The following is a 12487-nucleotide window of genomic DNA, read 5'->3' on the forward strand; positions in this document are numbered from 1 at the left end:
ATCAAAACCGTTTGGCTTGATTTCACATCAATAGACTCTGACGAACAAAGAAGTGTCCACACCATGGAGTTCTACTTCAATAACTGGACTCTTACAGTTGAATTCAACCCAGTTTTAACCAGATTCGGCTCAGTTCTAAACAATTCTATTATCATTGAATGAATTTGATGTTCCCTTTCAAGGCATTCAATGCTCTTCATTCAACATCAGGAACAAAAATGAGGTGTTTCTTTGCTTGGAAAGGGGTAAATAGATGGACTCAGACACATGTAACTACTTCTCCACAAAATGGCTCTCTGGCAATAGCTCAGTGTTTTATTAATTTTATTATAAGGTGAAAGATTTATCCTTGGTTAAAACTTCCTATTCTAAATGGAAAGTTACTTAAAAAATACAAACAAAACCATTTTGTGGAGAAGTGTTTAATAACAGGGAACATCAAATTCATTCAATGATAATAGAATTGTTTAGAACTGAGCCGAATCTGTTTAAAGATGAATTGAATTCAAAGTCCAAAACAAAAACTCCTGTGGGGGGGCTAGAAAAATGAATAATGTATGGGCACAAAAACATTAAGACCTAATGTCATAATCATTATATAATCTGCTTTATTATGAGTCAGGCAGCCAGTTTAATATCCTGAACAAAGGGTTCTGCCTAATTTTTCCCAGACTCTGGAATCCCTATCCACGTCCCACTTGTGGCAAACATAGGGGTGTAAGTCAGAGGAGTGGGCACTGCACATGTCCATCCATTCCAAATATGGAACTCGAGTCTCAGCTTCATTTAACTGACAAGTTGCTGATCGTCCGTAACCAATTGCAGCAATTTGGGCCAGTAGCGGTTCTCCACAAGATCTTGTGAGGAAAGGGGGCAATGCAGAGAGGGTGATCCTGTTGGTGATGTGCGGGGGGGGGGCGAAATTGCATTGCCATGGTGGGTGCATATGAAAGGCAAGCCCAGACTGACAGTGGCCCTCAGATAGGTGAAGGCTGTGTGGGGTTGGGAGTGCTGAGAATAGCTGATGCTAAGAGGGTGAATATAGACCGAAAGAGCCCTCAGATGTCTCATGGAGCCAGGGGGTGCTCTCCACCTTGGCAACCCACAAAATACAAAATTTTCCCAAGCTCTTGAGCTATTTTTCCAGTGGTTTTCACCTTTAAGATTCCTTTAAGGAATCCCTTTAAGGAGGTTAATTCATTCTTGACTGCAATTACCAGCAGGTGAATGTGGAGTACATGTTGCGCCCAGTTACTATCCAACTCTGTCTTGATTCTCCAAAGAGTTTGGCAGCCTGATTTGCATCAGCAAATCAGCCTATTTTGGGCTGGAGGCTCTAGTCACCAATATAAGTCGAGGGCACTTCTGGGGCTAATTGATTACAGGAGATCACCACACTATTTTGGATCCTGTTAGAATGCCTGAAAATAGATGCACTCAGGTTCAATTTATTACCCACTCACCACCCTCTGCACTATCATTGATCCACTGGCGGTAATTTTCCCATTATGGGAAACACGGCGTGTGGGAGGGCAGACCTTGCAAAGGCCTGTTGAACTCAGGTGAGATTTTCCAATTTTTGGATGAGCTAGAAAATCCCACCCACTATCTGTACCTTAAACCCAGCTACTTGGGGATTATCCTATTCCCCACATATAGAATCTTCCTTTTCTCCACTTATCCTCACCGCCCTCAATCCTGTGTTTAACCAAATATCCATCCAACTCCATTTTTAAATGTTGTTTATCAATGTAATGTCAACAGTGTTTATTTTCCGTCTCATTTCCCAATATCTGGATTCAATCCTTGAAAGTCCAGCCTTACCGTAAAGAATGGGAAAGAAGGAGAAATGGTTCGTGATTGACTTGAATTCCTTACCCTTGGTCCAGTTGAACCAGGTGTGCCTGTGCGTCCTGGCCGGCCTGGGAGGCCTGGGATTCCATCTTTTCCTGGTAGGCCCTGCATGGATACAAAACTGCTCAATCTTCGCAAATGATTTCCAACCATCCAAAATGAAATTTCGTAATATGCAGGACTGAATATGGAATCTCGATTTCTCAAAAATACAGTTAATGAGCTGCCTGCCTCTCGTTATTTCACCACAGCTTCTTGTTAAAAGTTTGTTTATTAGTCATGAGTGGGCTTACGTTAACACTGCAATGAAGTTACTGTGAAAGTCCCCTAGTCGCCACACTCCGGCGCCTGTTTGGGTACACTAAGGGAGAATTTAGCATGGCCAATACACCTAATCTGCATGTCTTTTGGACAGTGGGAGGAAACGGAGCACCCACAGGAAACCCATGCAGACACGGGGAGAATGTGCAGACTCTGCACAGGGCAGTGACCCAAGCCGGGAATCAAACCCAGGTCCTTGGCCTGTGAGTCAGCAGTGCTAACCACAGTGCCCCTGTTTTTAAAAATAATCTGAGGTAGATATTAGAGATCTTATTTTAAAAAGGGAAACCTTCAGAGACAATTCAAAACCCACAGTCCAGGAAGCAACTAAGTCTGAAACGAGGAAAGAACAGGGAGAGTAAGAGGCTGTTCAGCCCATCAATGTTGTACGCTCAATTAATGAGGTAATGGCTGATCGATACCTGACTCTCTGTAGTTGTTTAACTCTTTATGTCCCTTTGCCTAATAAAAATTTATCAATTTCTGTTTGAAATTTCTAATTAACCAGCCGGCCTCAGTAACTTTTTGGGGAATGAAAGTCTCAGATTTAGTGAAAAGCTTGTGATACGAACCCTGAATATTAAGGGAACAACGTGAGACATTTCTAAATCTTCACATTCTGGAATTGAATGAGTTAAAAATCATACAACAAATTTCAATTTCAGCAGAGTGGAGAATACTTGCCCTGAACATTTGATGTGGGCAAATCAGAAACAAGGGCCAGAATTCTCTGGCCATTCAGGCCAGCGGGATTCTCCAGTCCCGCCAGCAGCGCACCCCCTGCCTGCGGGTTTCACGGTGATGTGGAGTGACATCAACAGGAAATCCCATTGACAGTGGGGGGGGCGGGGGGGGGGCGCCAGAGAATCCCGCCACTAGGGAATAACAACCTCCCACTGTTGGGAAACACACGGCTGGGGGACTGGAGAATCTCACCCATGTTCTTTGTTTTCTTCACCACAATGTGGTTGACAGTTAAATGCCTTCTGAAAAGGCTTAGCCAGCTATTCAGTTCAGGGGCAATTAGGGATCGGCAATAAGTTCTTGCTCTCCCAGAGACATCCTATGAAAGAATTTAAACAAAAATCACAGAGGAAACCATCCCCCGAAATTCTAGTGTGTGGAGGATGAATCAATTAGGCTGCATCATTGGAGATTGGAGGCACTGGCCACAGTACTGATGGAAATGGGTCTAGATTTTCAGAGTCAGGTTGAATTAGAGCCCTATAAAAATGGCAATTTCAGGATTCCCAACCCCATCCCTGGTCTATCTAATTTTCCAAAGTATCTTTAAAGGGTATGGGCTGCTCCCTGTCAGAAGCCTGCACCCATCACTCCCAACCTGTCTGACTTCAATACAGAAATAAGTACCACCTATTTACACATTTTTAGGGCACTGGCCAGTTTTTTTTTTAAAAAGAGTCACGATTCATAATCCTTGGGAGTAATTGCATGAGGTAACCTTTCAATAGGCAAGTTCAAACGGTTCATGTTCATGCCCCCAATGCCAAGTTCTGCCCTTCCACCCACATCCTCAGGCATTTTATGAGCCCATGCCAAGCTTGGCACTTCTATGTCCATTGACTCACTGCATACTTTTCTAGAACCAATGAACACTGTGGTGTAAAGTTGTATTTGTAAAATAAAAGCTTTTAATAACCTAGGTTCTACGTTCTAATCAATTGATGGCTTTCTCCAATGGCAAAGTCTGGACAGCAAGCTAATAAAAGTTATTAGTTATCAAGTTATTATTGAGGCCTTTTGAAGTTTCAAAAACCACAAACACTTGAAACCACTTGACATGCATTAACAAATATTATGAAATTGATTGCAGAGATCACAGAACCTGAGCTGTCCGTGAAACAGTGTTTCCTCTGGGGAGCAGGTGTCCTGTTATTCTAATAGATGTCTGGGCTTGCCTGAAACCCCAGATATCTATTTGAATAATAGAAGGAAGTGACATAGGGGGTTATTTGAAGGTCAGAGCTTGGCATAGGGGACATGAGGGGACATATCAGGTAGGTGAAGCATGGGAAGTGTTTGGAAGATGAAGAGGTTGTGAGAGCTGGAGGGCTTTTGTTTTTTGTGAATGGAGACAAAATCCTATGGCACGTTTAAACAGTCCACCTCTGCATCCAGCAACCCTTGTGGTTTGCTCCATACTTTTTCCTTGGTTGGTTAGACTGATTCCAGCTTGTACTCAGCCCCCAGCCATGAAGATCCCACCTTGGCATGCACTTTTTCCTAGGGTGGGCAGTCCAAAAATGGCAATTTTCCTGAATTCTCCTCCCCACCTCACGGAGGAAAATCCAGGTTGATATTTGGGAGAGAAAGAGAGAGAGACAAGGTGGCAGCTGAAGACAATCTGACTTTGATGTGTAAAGAGGATGGAACAGCCACTGCAGATATGGGCAATGTAATACCACACTCTCTGCACCATGACAGTTGAAGGTTATAATCTAATGCCTTGCTGCCATCAAGTTACTGAGTTCTGATGAACTCCGTGATAGCTCCAGCTTATGTAAACAGAACAAGCAGAATGATTTATGGAAGGTAAGAGCTTATTTGCTCTCATCCATCAGGAAGAAAGAAATTGCATTAAAATAGTGCCATTCATAACCACAAGTCACCCAAAAGCATTTGCACTCTGAATTCCTGTCCATTTGATAATGGGCAGGAATTTGGCATTAGGAAGCACTTCACAGTTTGTGTTCCCAGCATGCACCAGGAGTTGGTGTTTCTGGTTTTTAATCAGCTCAGTGTATGTAAAGGAACCAGTTCAGATAAAGAACATCCTTTGTGTCTTTTATTTAATTCACGAACACACCGGAAAGTTAGATTGCACTCAAGCACACTGCTCAGTGATGTCGCTGGGATATCACCATGAGATAACTCATGTTCAATCTGTTCCTCCATTGAAATAAATACTTCATGCTAAGGGATCACCATTTCACGGTGCCACACTCGCAAAAAGAATCAGGATCTGTCTGGGAACATAGTTTTGCAATACTGACTAGATATGTCAATTATATCATACACCAGAGGAGGCGGCCATTTGGCCCATCTTTAGTAGAACTATCTGACTGGTTCCACTCCCCTGCTGTTTCATAGAAACCGTAGAATCCCTACGGTGCAGAAGGAGGCCATTTGGCCCATTGAGCCTGAATCAACAACAGTCCCACACAGGCCCCACATATTTACCCAGTTAGTCCCCCTGACACTAAGGGCAATTTAACATGGCCAATCAACCTAACCCACGCATCTTTGGAGTGTGGGAGGAAACCGGAGCCCAAGCAGACATGAGGAGAATGTTCAAAATCCACACAGTGATCCAAGGCCGGAATTGAACCCAGGTCCCTGGCACTATGAGGCAGCAGCACTAACCACTGTGCTACCATGCTGCCCTTTAACCCTGTTCAAGTGTTTATCCAATTCCTTTTTGAAAGTTGCCATTGAATTTTCTTCCACCACTTTTTCAGGCAGTGCATTCCAGACCAACTTGCATTGTAAAAAAAAAACTCATCTCCCCACAGATTTGTTAAGTACCTTCAATCTGTGTTCTCCACTACTGACCCTCCTGCCCCCAGAAACCAGTTTCTTACTTGTTCCATTGCAACCCAACCTGGTTTTGAACACTTCCATTAAACCCTGTCTAAGGAGAACTAGGCGGATTTCTCCAGTGTCTCCACTGGACTGAGGTCTTTCATTCCTTGTATCTGGGTTATTTGCGTCTGACCAGATTTGGGAATGCAGCCTTGCTTTTCAAATGCGCTCAGTGGCAGAATGAAAAGTGAACAAATGGTGATCATTACCCTTTCTCCTTTCTCTCCCTTCTCAGCGAATGCAAATGAATCGTATCCTCCGCTTGTGTGTAAACCCGTGAAACCTTGCTGGGCCTGAAAAACAACAGTGCAGCTTATTAATAATAGTGTTCTATCCACCCACTGTTACCACTGGTTATAGTTCTACCAAACAAAGGACATCAGACGATACGATTCATTCAACAGTAAATCAGATAGCTATATCGTTGTGGACTCAGTTATCACTTTAGCTCCACTGGCTAAATGTATCGATGCTCTGGAACTGAGCTGTACAGATAGGATCCCTGTTTGGTGCTGATTCCATCAAGGAAACCCTGGGACTATTATTGGCCTCAGAGGCAATATAGCTATTGAGGGACTGGGAACAGGAGCAGGCTCCTGTTTCTGTTCATTACCCAATGTAGCCTACTGGAATGTGTAGAGATGGCGGGAGAGAGCATGACTGGGCTTGGTGGTGATGCCTCTCCAGCCAAATTGCCTTCCAAGGCAGATCACTCATGCAGGTACCAAAGGGCAGTTAGTGCACCCAGAACTATATTCTAACATGAAAATGGAAATAGAAAAATAAATAAAACAGTTGCAATGATCAACCACAAATAATTTTTCTTAAAAACCCAAAACTCAGGTGTGATTTGAAGACATATTAATTCCTCAGAGTTCAATGGCAGTTACAGAGAACGGTGACTGATTTTCTCAATGAGATGAGTGCCTTCCAAGATGACAAACTGATTAATCATTCCTCTACTTTCATTCACTTTTGTCCATTTGCTAAAAACAATGCTTCTTACCCACAGATTTCAGTGACACTCACCGGATTTCCTGGCGGTCCCACTTCACCCTGGAATTAAGAGTCAAAGACTTTAGAGAGACTGTCCTTTGTTAGTTGTCCGGCTTTGTTGGAGATGGTCCATGCTGATGAATCCATAAAACTCTGGTTCAGCTGCTGTACAAACCAGGTGCAGCACAAAACACTTAACCCCAAGTTCAGAGCACCCTCATTCTCAACCATGTTCCTGTTTCCCACTATACTGATAAAGTTTCCAAAGTATTGTCAAGTTTTGTGTTATGAATCCATTGCCAGAAGGAACTGGATCAAAACTCATTTACCTCAGCAGATTAATTGAGTTGGAAATATATCGCTGTTCCTTCGCAGTCACTGGGTCAAAATCTTAGCATTCCCTCTCTAACGGCATTGTGGGTCAACCCACAGCACATGGACAGCAACATTTCAAGAAGACGGGTCACCACCACCTTCTCAAGGGCAACAATGGATGGGCAATAAATGCTGACCAGCCAGCGACGCCCATATCCCATGAATGAATTAAAAAGAGAGAAAAATGTTCACTATATTATAGAAACTCTCAGAGGTGAAAGCGTCCCAACCTTTAGTGCTGCACTTCTGATATTCTCTGGTTACAGTGCAATCTGTGGATTTTATTTACATTTTAAAGCACAATTTATTGTGTGTGGAATGGACTGGGTTCAAAAGGGGGCAGGTGAATTTATAAAGGATGATGACTGTGGAACAGACTTGTCAGTGAAACTGCCCAGTACATGAGGAAACTCAAAAGGGTGTGAGATGGTTTTCTGGGAAGATGATCCTGTGGGACATAGAGAGAGTACAGTATAGGATTTTATAATTTAGCAACAGTGGCCTTCTCTGGTCATATTTTCTTTCATTGAATATGTTTTTGGGATGTGGCCATTGGCGGCTGGGCCAGCATTTATCACCCATCCCTAATTGCCCTTGAACTGAACATAAGAACTAGGAGCAGGAGTAGGCCATCTGGCCCCTCAAGCCTGCTCCACCATTCAATAAGATCATGGCTAATCTTTTCGTGGACACAGTTCCACCTACCCACCTGCTCACCATAACCCTTAATTCCTTTACTAATCAAAAATTTATCCATCATTGCCTTAAAAACATTCAACATGATAGCCTCAACTGCTTCACTAGGCAGGAATTCCACGGATTCACAACCTTTTGAGTGAAGAAGTTCCTCCTCAACTCAGTCCTAAATCTGCTTCCCCTTATTTTGAGGCTATGACCCCTAGTTCCAGTTTGACCTGCCAGTGAAAACAACCACTCTGCTTCTATCTTATCTATTCCCTTCATAATTTTTTAGGTTTCTATAAGATCACCCCTAATTCTTCTAAATTCCAATGAGTTTAGTCCCAGTTTACTCAGTCTGTCCTCATAAGCCAATCCTCTCAACTCCAGAATCAACCTAGTGCATCTCTTCTGAACAGCCTCCAGTGCCAGTACATCCTTCCTCAAGTAAGGAGGCCAAAACTGTACTCAGTACTCCAGGTGTGGCCTCACCAACACAGTCACAACATAACCTCATTGTTTTTAAACTCTGTCCCTCTAACAGTGAAGAACAAAATTCCATTTGCTTTCTTAATTACATGCTGTACCTGCAAACCAACTTTCTGTGATTCATGCCCAAGTACACCCACGTTGCTCTGCACAGCAGCATGCTGCACTTTTTTGCCATCTCAGTATTAGTTCATTTTGCTGTTATTCCTGCCAAAATGGATGACTTCACATTTCCCAACATTGTACCGCATTTGCCAGCACCTTGCCCACTCAATTAAACTATCCATATCCCTTTGCACACTTTCAGTGTCCTCTGCACACTTTGCTCTACCACTCACCTTAGTGTCATCTGTGAACTTTAACATCTTTTAGTGTGCCAGCCAAATAAATAAAATCAAATTAACTCAGGGACAAAGCAAAAAGGGCACCTCCCTAAAAGGGGAACCACCCGAAACAAAAAGCAAAGTGGAAAGGAAACATAAAACATCAAATTAAAATGTGATTAAAGGGGTCAATAATACACCTGTGGTGCCCAGCAGGCATGGAAGGATCTGCAAACTTTGATACACCACACTTGGATCCCTAACTCCAAATAATCCATGTAAATTGTGAACAATTGCAGTTCCAAAACCGATCCCTGAGGTACACCACTAGTCACTGATCACTAACCAGAAAAACACCCATTTACCCCCACTCTTTGCTTTCTGTTAGTTAATCAATTCTCTATCTATGCTAATACACTACACGTAACACCATGTACCTTTATCTCATGCAGCAGCCTTTTGGTAGCACCATGTTGAATGCTTTCTGGAAATCCAGATACACAAATACAGAGGTAGAAATCTTTAGAAATATCAAAGCAAATAAATGGCTCAATTGGTAATTAAATAGATTCACAATTAGTGATATAAGTCACTGCCTTATCATTTCCATTATCTTATCCACAATGTCTATCAAATATAACAACAAGTGGCATTTATATGGCACCTTTGATGTGGTAAAAGCTGCTTAGGCACTTCAAAAGAAAATGCAGTGGGCAACACAGTGGCACCCTGAAGCCTCATGGCTCCAGGGACCCGGGTTCAATTCCAGCCTTGGGTGATTGTGGAGTTTGCATATTCTCCCTGTCTGCACGGGTTTCTTCCGGGTGCTCTGGTTTCCTCCCACAGTCCAAAGATGGAGATTAGGGGAATTAGCGGGATGAATATGTGAGGTTATGGGACATGGGGTGGGCCTGATCAGTTGGTGCAGACTCAAACAGCCAAATAGCCTCCTTATGCACTGTACAAATTCTGTGATCAGGACTCGTCACACACCAGGCACCTGAATTGCTTTACCAGCTGTGGCAAAGATGCAGGGAGGAGGGAGGAGGGAGGAGGGAGGAGGGAGGAGGGAGGAGGGAGGAGGGAGGAGGGAGGAGGGAGGAGGGAGGAGGGAGGAGGGAGGAGGGAGGAGGGAGGAGGGAGGAGGGAGGAGGGAGGAGGGAGGAGGGAGGAGGGAGGAGGGAGGAGATTATCACTGGAGTTTCGGACAAGACTGAAAGAGAGGCAGAAAAAGAAAGGGGTCCAGCTGCAAACAATGCAGGAAAAGCAAGCAACAGTTTTTAGAAGTGGTAACCAAAAAGGTAGATGAGGGCAGTCGGCATTGTCTACATGGACTTTAGCAAGGCCTTTAACAACGTACTGCATGGTAGGTAATTGCATAAGGTTAAATCTCACAGCATCCAGGGTGAGGTATCCAATTGGATACAAAATTGTATTCTTACCAGAAGCCAAAGGGTAGATTTTCAAACTGGAGGCCTGCGACCAGCCTCAGGGATTGGTGCTGGGTCCAGTGTTATTTGTTATTTATATTAATGATTTGGATGAGAATTTAGAAGGCATGGTTAGTAAGGTTGCAGATGACACCAAGATTGGTGGCATAGTGGACAGTGAAGAAGGTTATCACGAATTGCAATGGGATCATGGTCAATTGGGCAACTGGGCTGATGAATGGCAGATGGAGTTTAATTTAGATAAATGTGAGGTGATGCATGTTGGTAGATCAGGACCTACTCAGTTAATGATAGGACATTGGGAAGAGTTATAGAACAAAGAAATCTAGGAGTGCAGGTTCATAGCTCATGAAAGTGGAGTCGCAGGTGGACAAGGTAGTGAAGAAGGCATTCAACATGCTTGGTTTCATTAGTCAGAACACTGAATGCAGGAGATGGGACATCTTGTTGAAGTTGCAAAAGACTATTAGTTAGACCATATTTGGAATACTTTGTGCAGTTTTGGCCATCCTATTACAGAAAGATATTATTAAACTAGAAAGAATGCAGAAAAGATTTGCTAGGATGCTACTGGGATTTGAGTTATAAGGGGAGGCTGGATAGACTGTGACCTTTTTCCTCTGGAGAGAAGGTGGCTTAGGGGTGATCTGAGGTCGATTAAATAATGAGGAGCATACATGACGTAGATAGTCAATATCTTTCCCAAAGGTAGGGGAGCCTAAAACCAGAGGGCATAGGTTTATGGTGAGAGGGGAGAAATACAAAAGTGTCCAGAGGGCAATTTCTTCACTCAGAGGGTGTTGAGTGTCTGGAATAAGCTGCCAGAGAGTAGTAGAAACGGGTATAATTTTGTCTTTTAAAAGAGTTTAAGATGGGTATAGAGGCATATGGGCCAAATGTGAGCAATTGGGACGGGCTTATTGGTAAAACTGGGTGGCATGGACAGGTTGGACTAAAGCACCTGTTTCCATGCTGTTAACCTCAGTGACTCTATGGCCCTATTTTACTATTTTGATTCTAAGTGCTGAGCGGACTTAAAACTGGGAATGTTTCAGATCCGACTTTTAGATTCGTTCTGAGGCACCCCCATATGCACTCTGCCTGAAAAAATATCAGCAATTCCGAATTGCACTGCACAAGCCTGTGGGCAAGGCTTAACACGTCCGAAATCTTGCAGCTCTGATTGGCGCTCCAACTACGCATGTGCAGAGAAAAATGATAGAATGTTGTTCCCTTGCCACATCGTTCCCAGGCCAGATAATGCCTCTCCATGGCCCCCATAGACATTGCCCCACCCCACAACATCACTGACCCCCTTATCCCACATACTCCCATCACCCAGACCAATTGCAGGCTCTTCCCCATCTGCCCCACCAATTTCAGGCAGAGTGGCAACAACCTCCCTTCCTCCTACTGATCTCAGACAGAGTGGCAGCGAACCCCCCCCGCCCCCACAACCTTCTACCCCCCCCCCCCCCCCCCCCCCCGACTGATCTCAAGTAGAGAGCCACTGCACGCTCGGCACTTACCTCCACACTAAATGGAGTGCCCGAATTGGACTTCTAGGCAGCATGTTTGTTTTGCACCAATTCCAGATTGGCGAACACGGTAGTAAAGGGGGAAGTGCAACTCAGTAAGTCAATTTAAATGCATGCAATTTTTCGCACCCAAAGACGGGTGCAATGCGATGGTAAAATCAAGCCCTATGACTCTATAACAGGGAAAATTAAAATATTTGAAATATAGGGACCAATTCTGCTGCAATGACATAAAAACACAGGACAGAGAAATAATCTATTGTAACTCAGTCACCAGTTTGGATACCAGTCGGGTACAATGTTAAGGAAATAATATACTTAAATGAGAAAATATACAAAACACAAGATAAATATGTAAACGTTCTTACCTGTTCTCCCTTCTGACCCTGCAAAAATGAAATAAGAAACAATTAGTTGTTTTTAAATCTTAAAACAAAGTCCCTAATAGAAAAGATTTATCCATTTCTCTTCTATAATTTGTTTCGCCATTTGTCTTTAACAGTGTTTTGTACACTTGTGAAAGTGAAACCTTTGCTCCCAGTATCTGAATCGAACGCAAAGTCAGAGCAGGATACACCTCCCCTTGCACTATCTCGGTACAGCACCTTTATTCCTAAACTGGGAATGCTGTGTCAGTGGAATATTCTCAATTTTTGCACAACGCTTGCTATCTGGATCTGCAGATCAGAAATTCAGGTGCAGAGTTCAGGAGGCTCCATTAAAATTAATGAATGGAAAATCCTGTGGGACCCAATGGCCTCCATTCCCAAATTCCCAACATCAGGAACTCCTCATTAGGAGTACCAATATGAAATTCTGCTTTTCTACTTCTCATTCCTTGTGAAATAATGATGTTAAT

At 43.4% G+C, this 12487-nt stretch overlaps 1 protein-coding gene across 1 annotated transcript in view; it reads right to left on the bottom strand.

The window, feature by feature from the left end:
- col7a1l (collagen type VII alpha 1-like) overlaps positions 1 to 12487 on the bottom strand; it is a 131978-nt gene that overhangs the window by 42902 nt on the left and 76589 nt on the right. Inside the window, exons 24-27 of the mRNA XM_080207870.1 lie at positions 11997 to 12014; positions 6808 to 6834; positions 5988 to 6071; positions 1879 to 1959 (exon numbers count right to left, since the gene is read on the bottom strand). Coding sequence (XP_080063996.1) covers positions 1879 to 1959; positions 5988 to 6071; positions 6808 to 6834; positions 11997 to 12014 — 210 coding nt within the window. The remainder of the gene's footprint in view (positions 1 to 1878; positions 1960 to 5987; positions 6072 to 6807; positions 6835 to 11996; positions 12015 to 12487) is intronic.

The sequence above is a fragment of the Carcharhinus amblyrhynchos genome, chromosome 19 (assembly GCF_965287045.1).
Source record: "Carcharhinus amblyrhynchos chromosome 19, sCarAmb.v2.hapA, whole genome shotgun sequence".
NCBI classification, from domain to species: domain Eukaryota; kingdom Metazoa; phylum Chordata; class Chondrichthyes; order Carcharhiniformes; family Carcharhinidae; genus Carcharhinus; species Carcharhinus amblyrhynchos.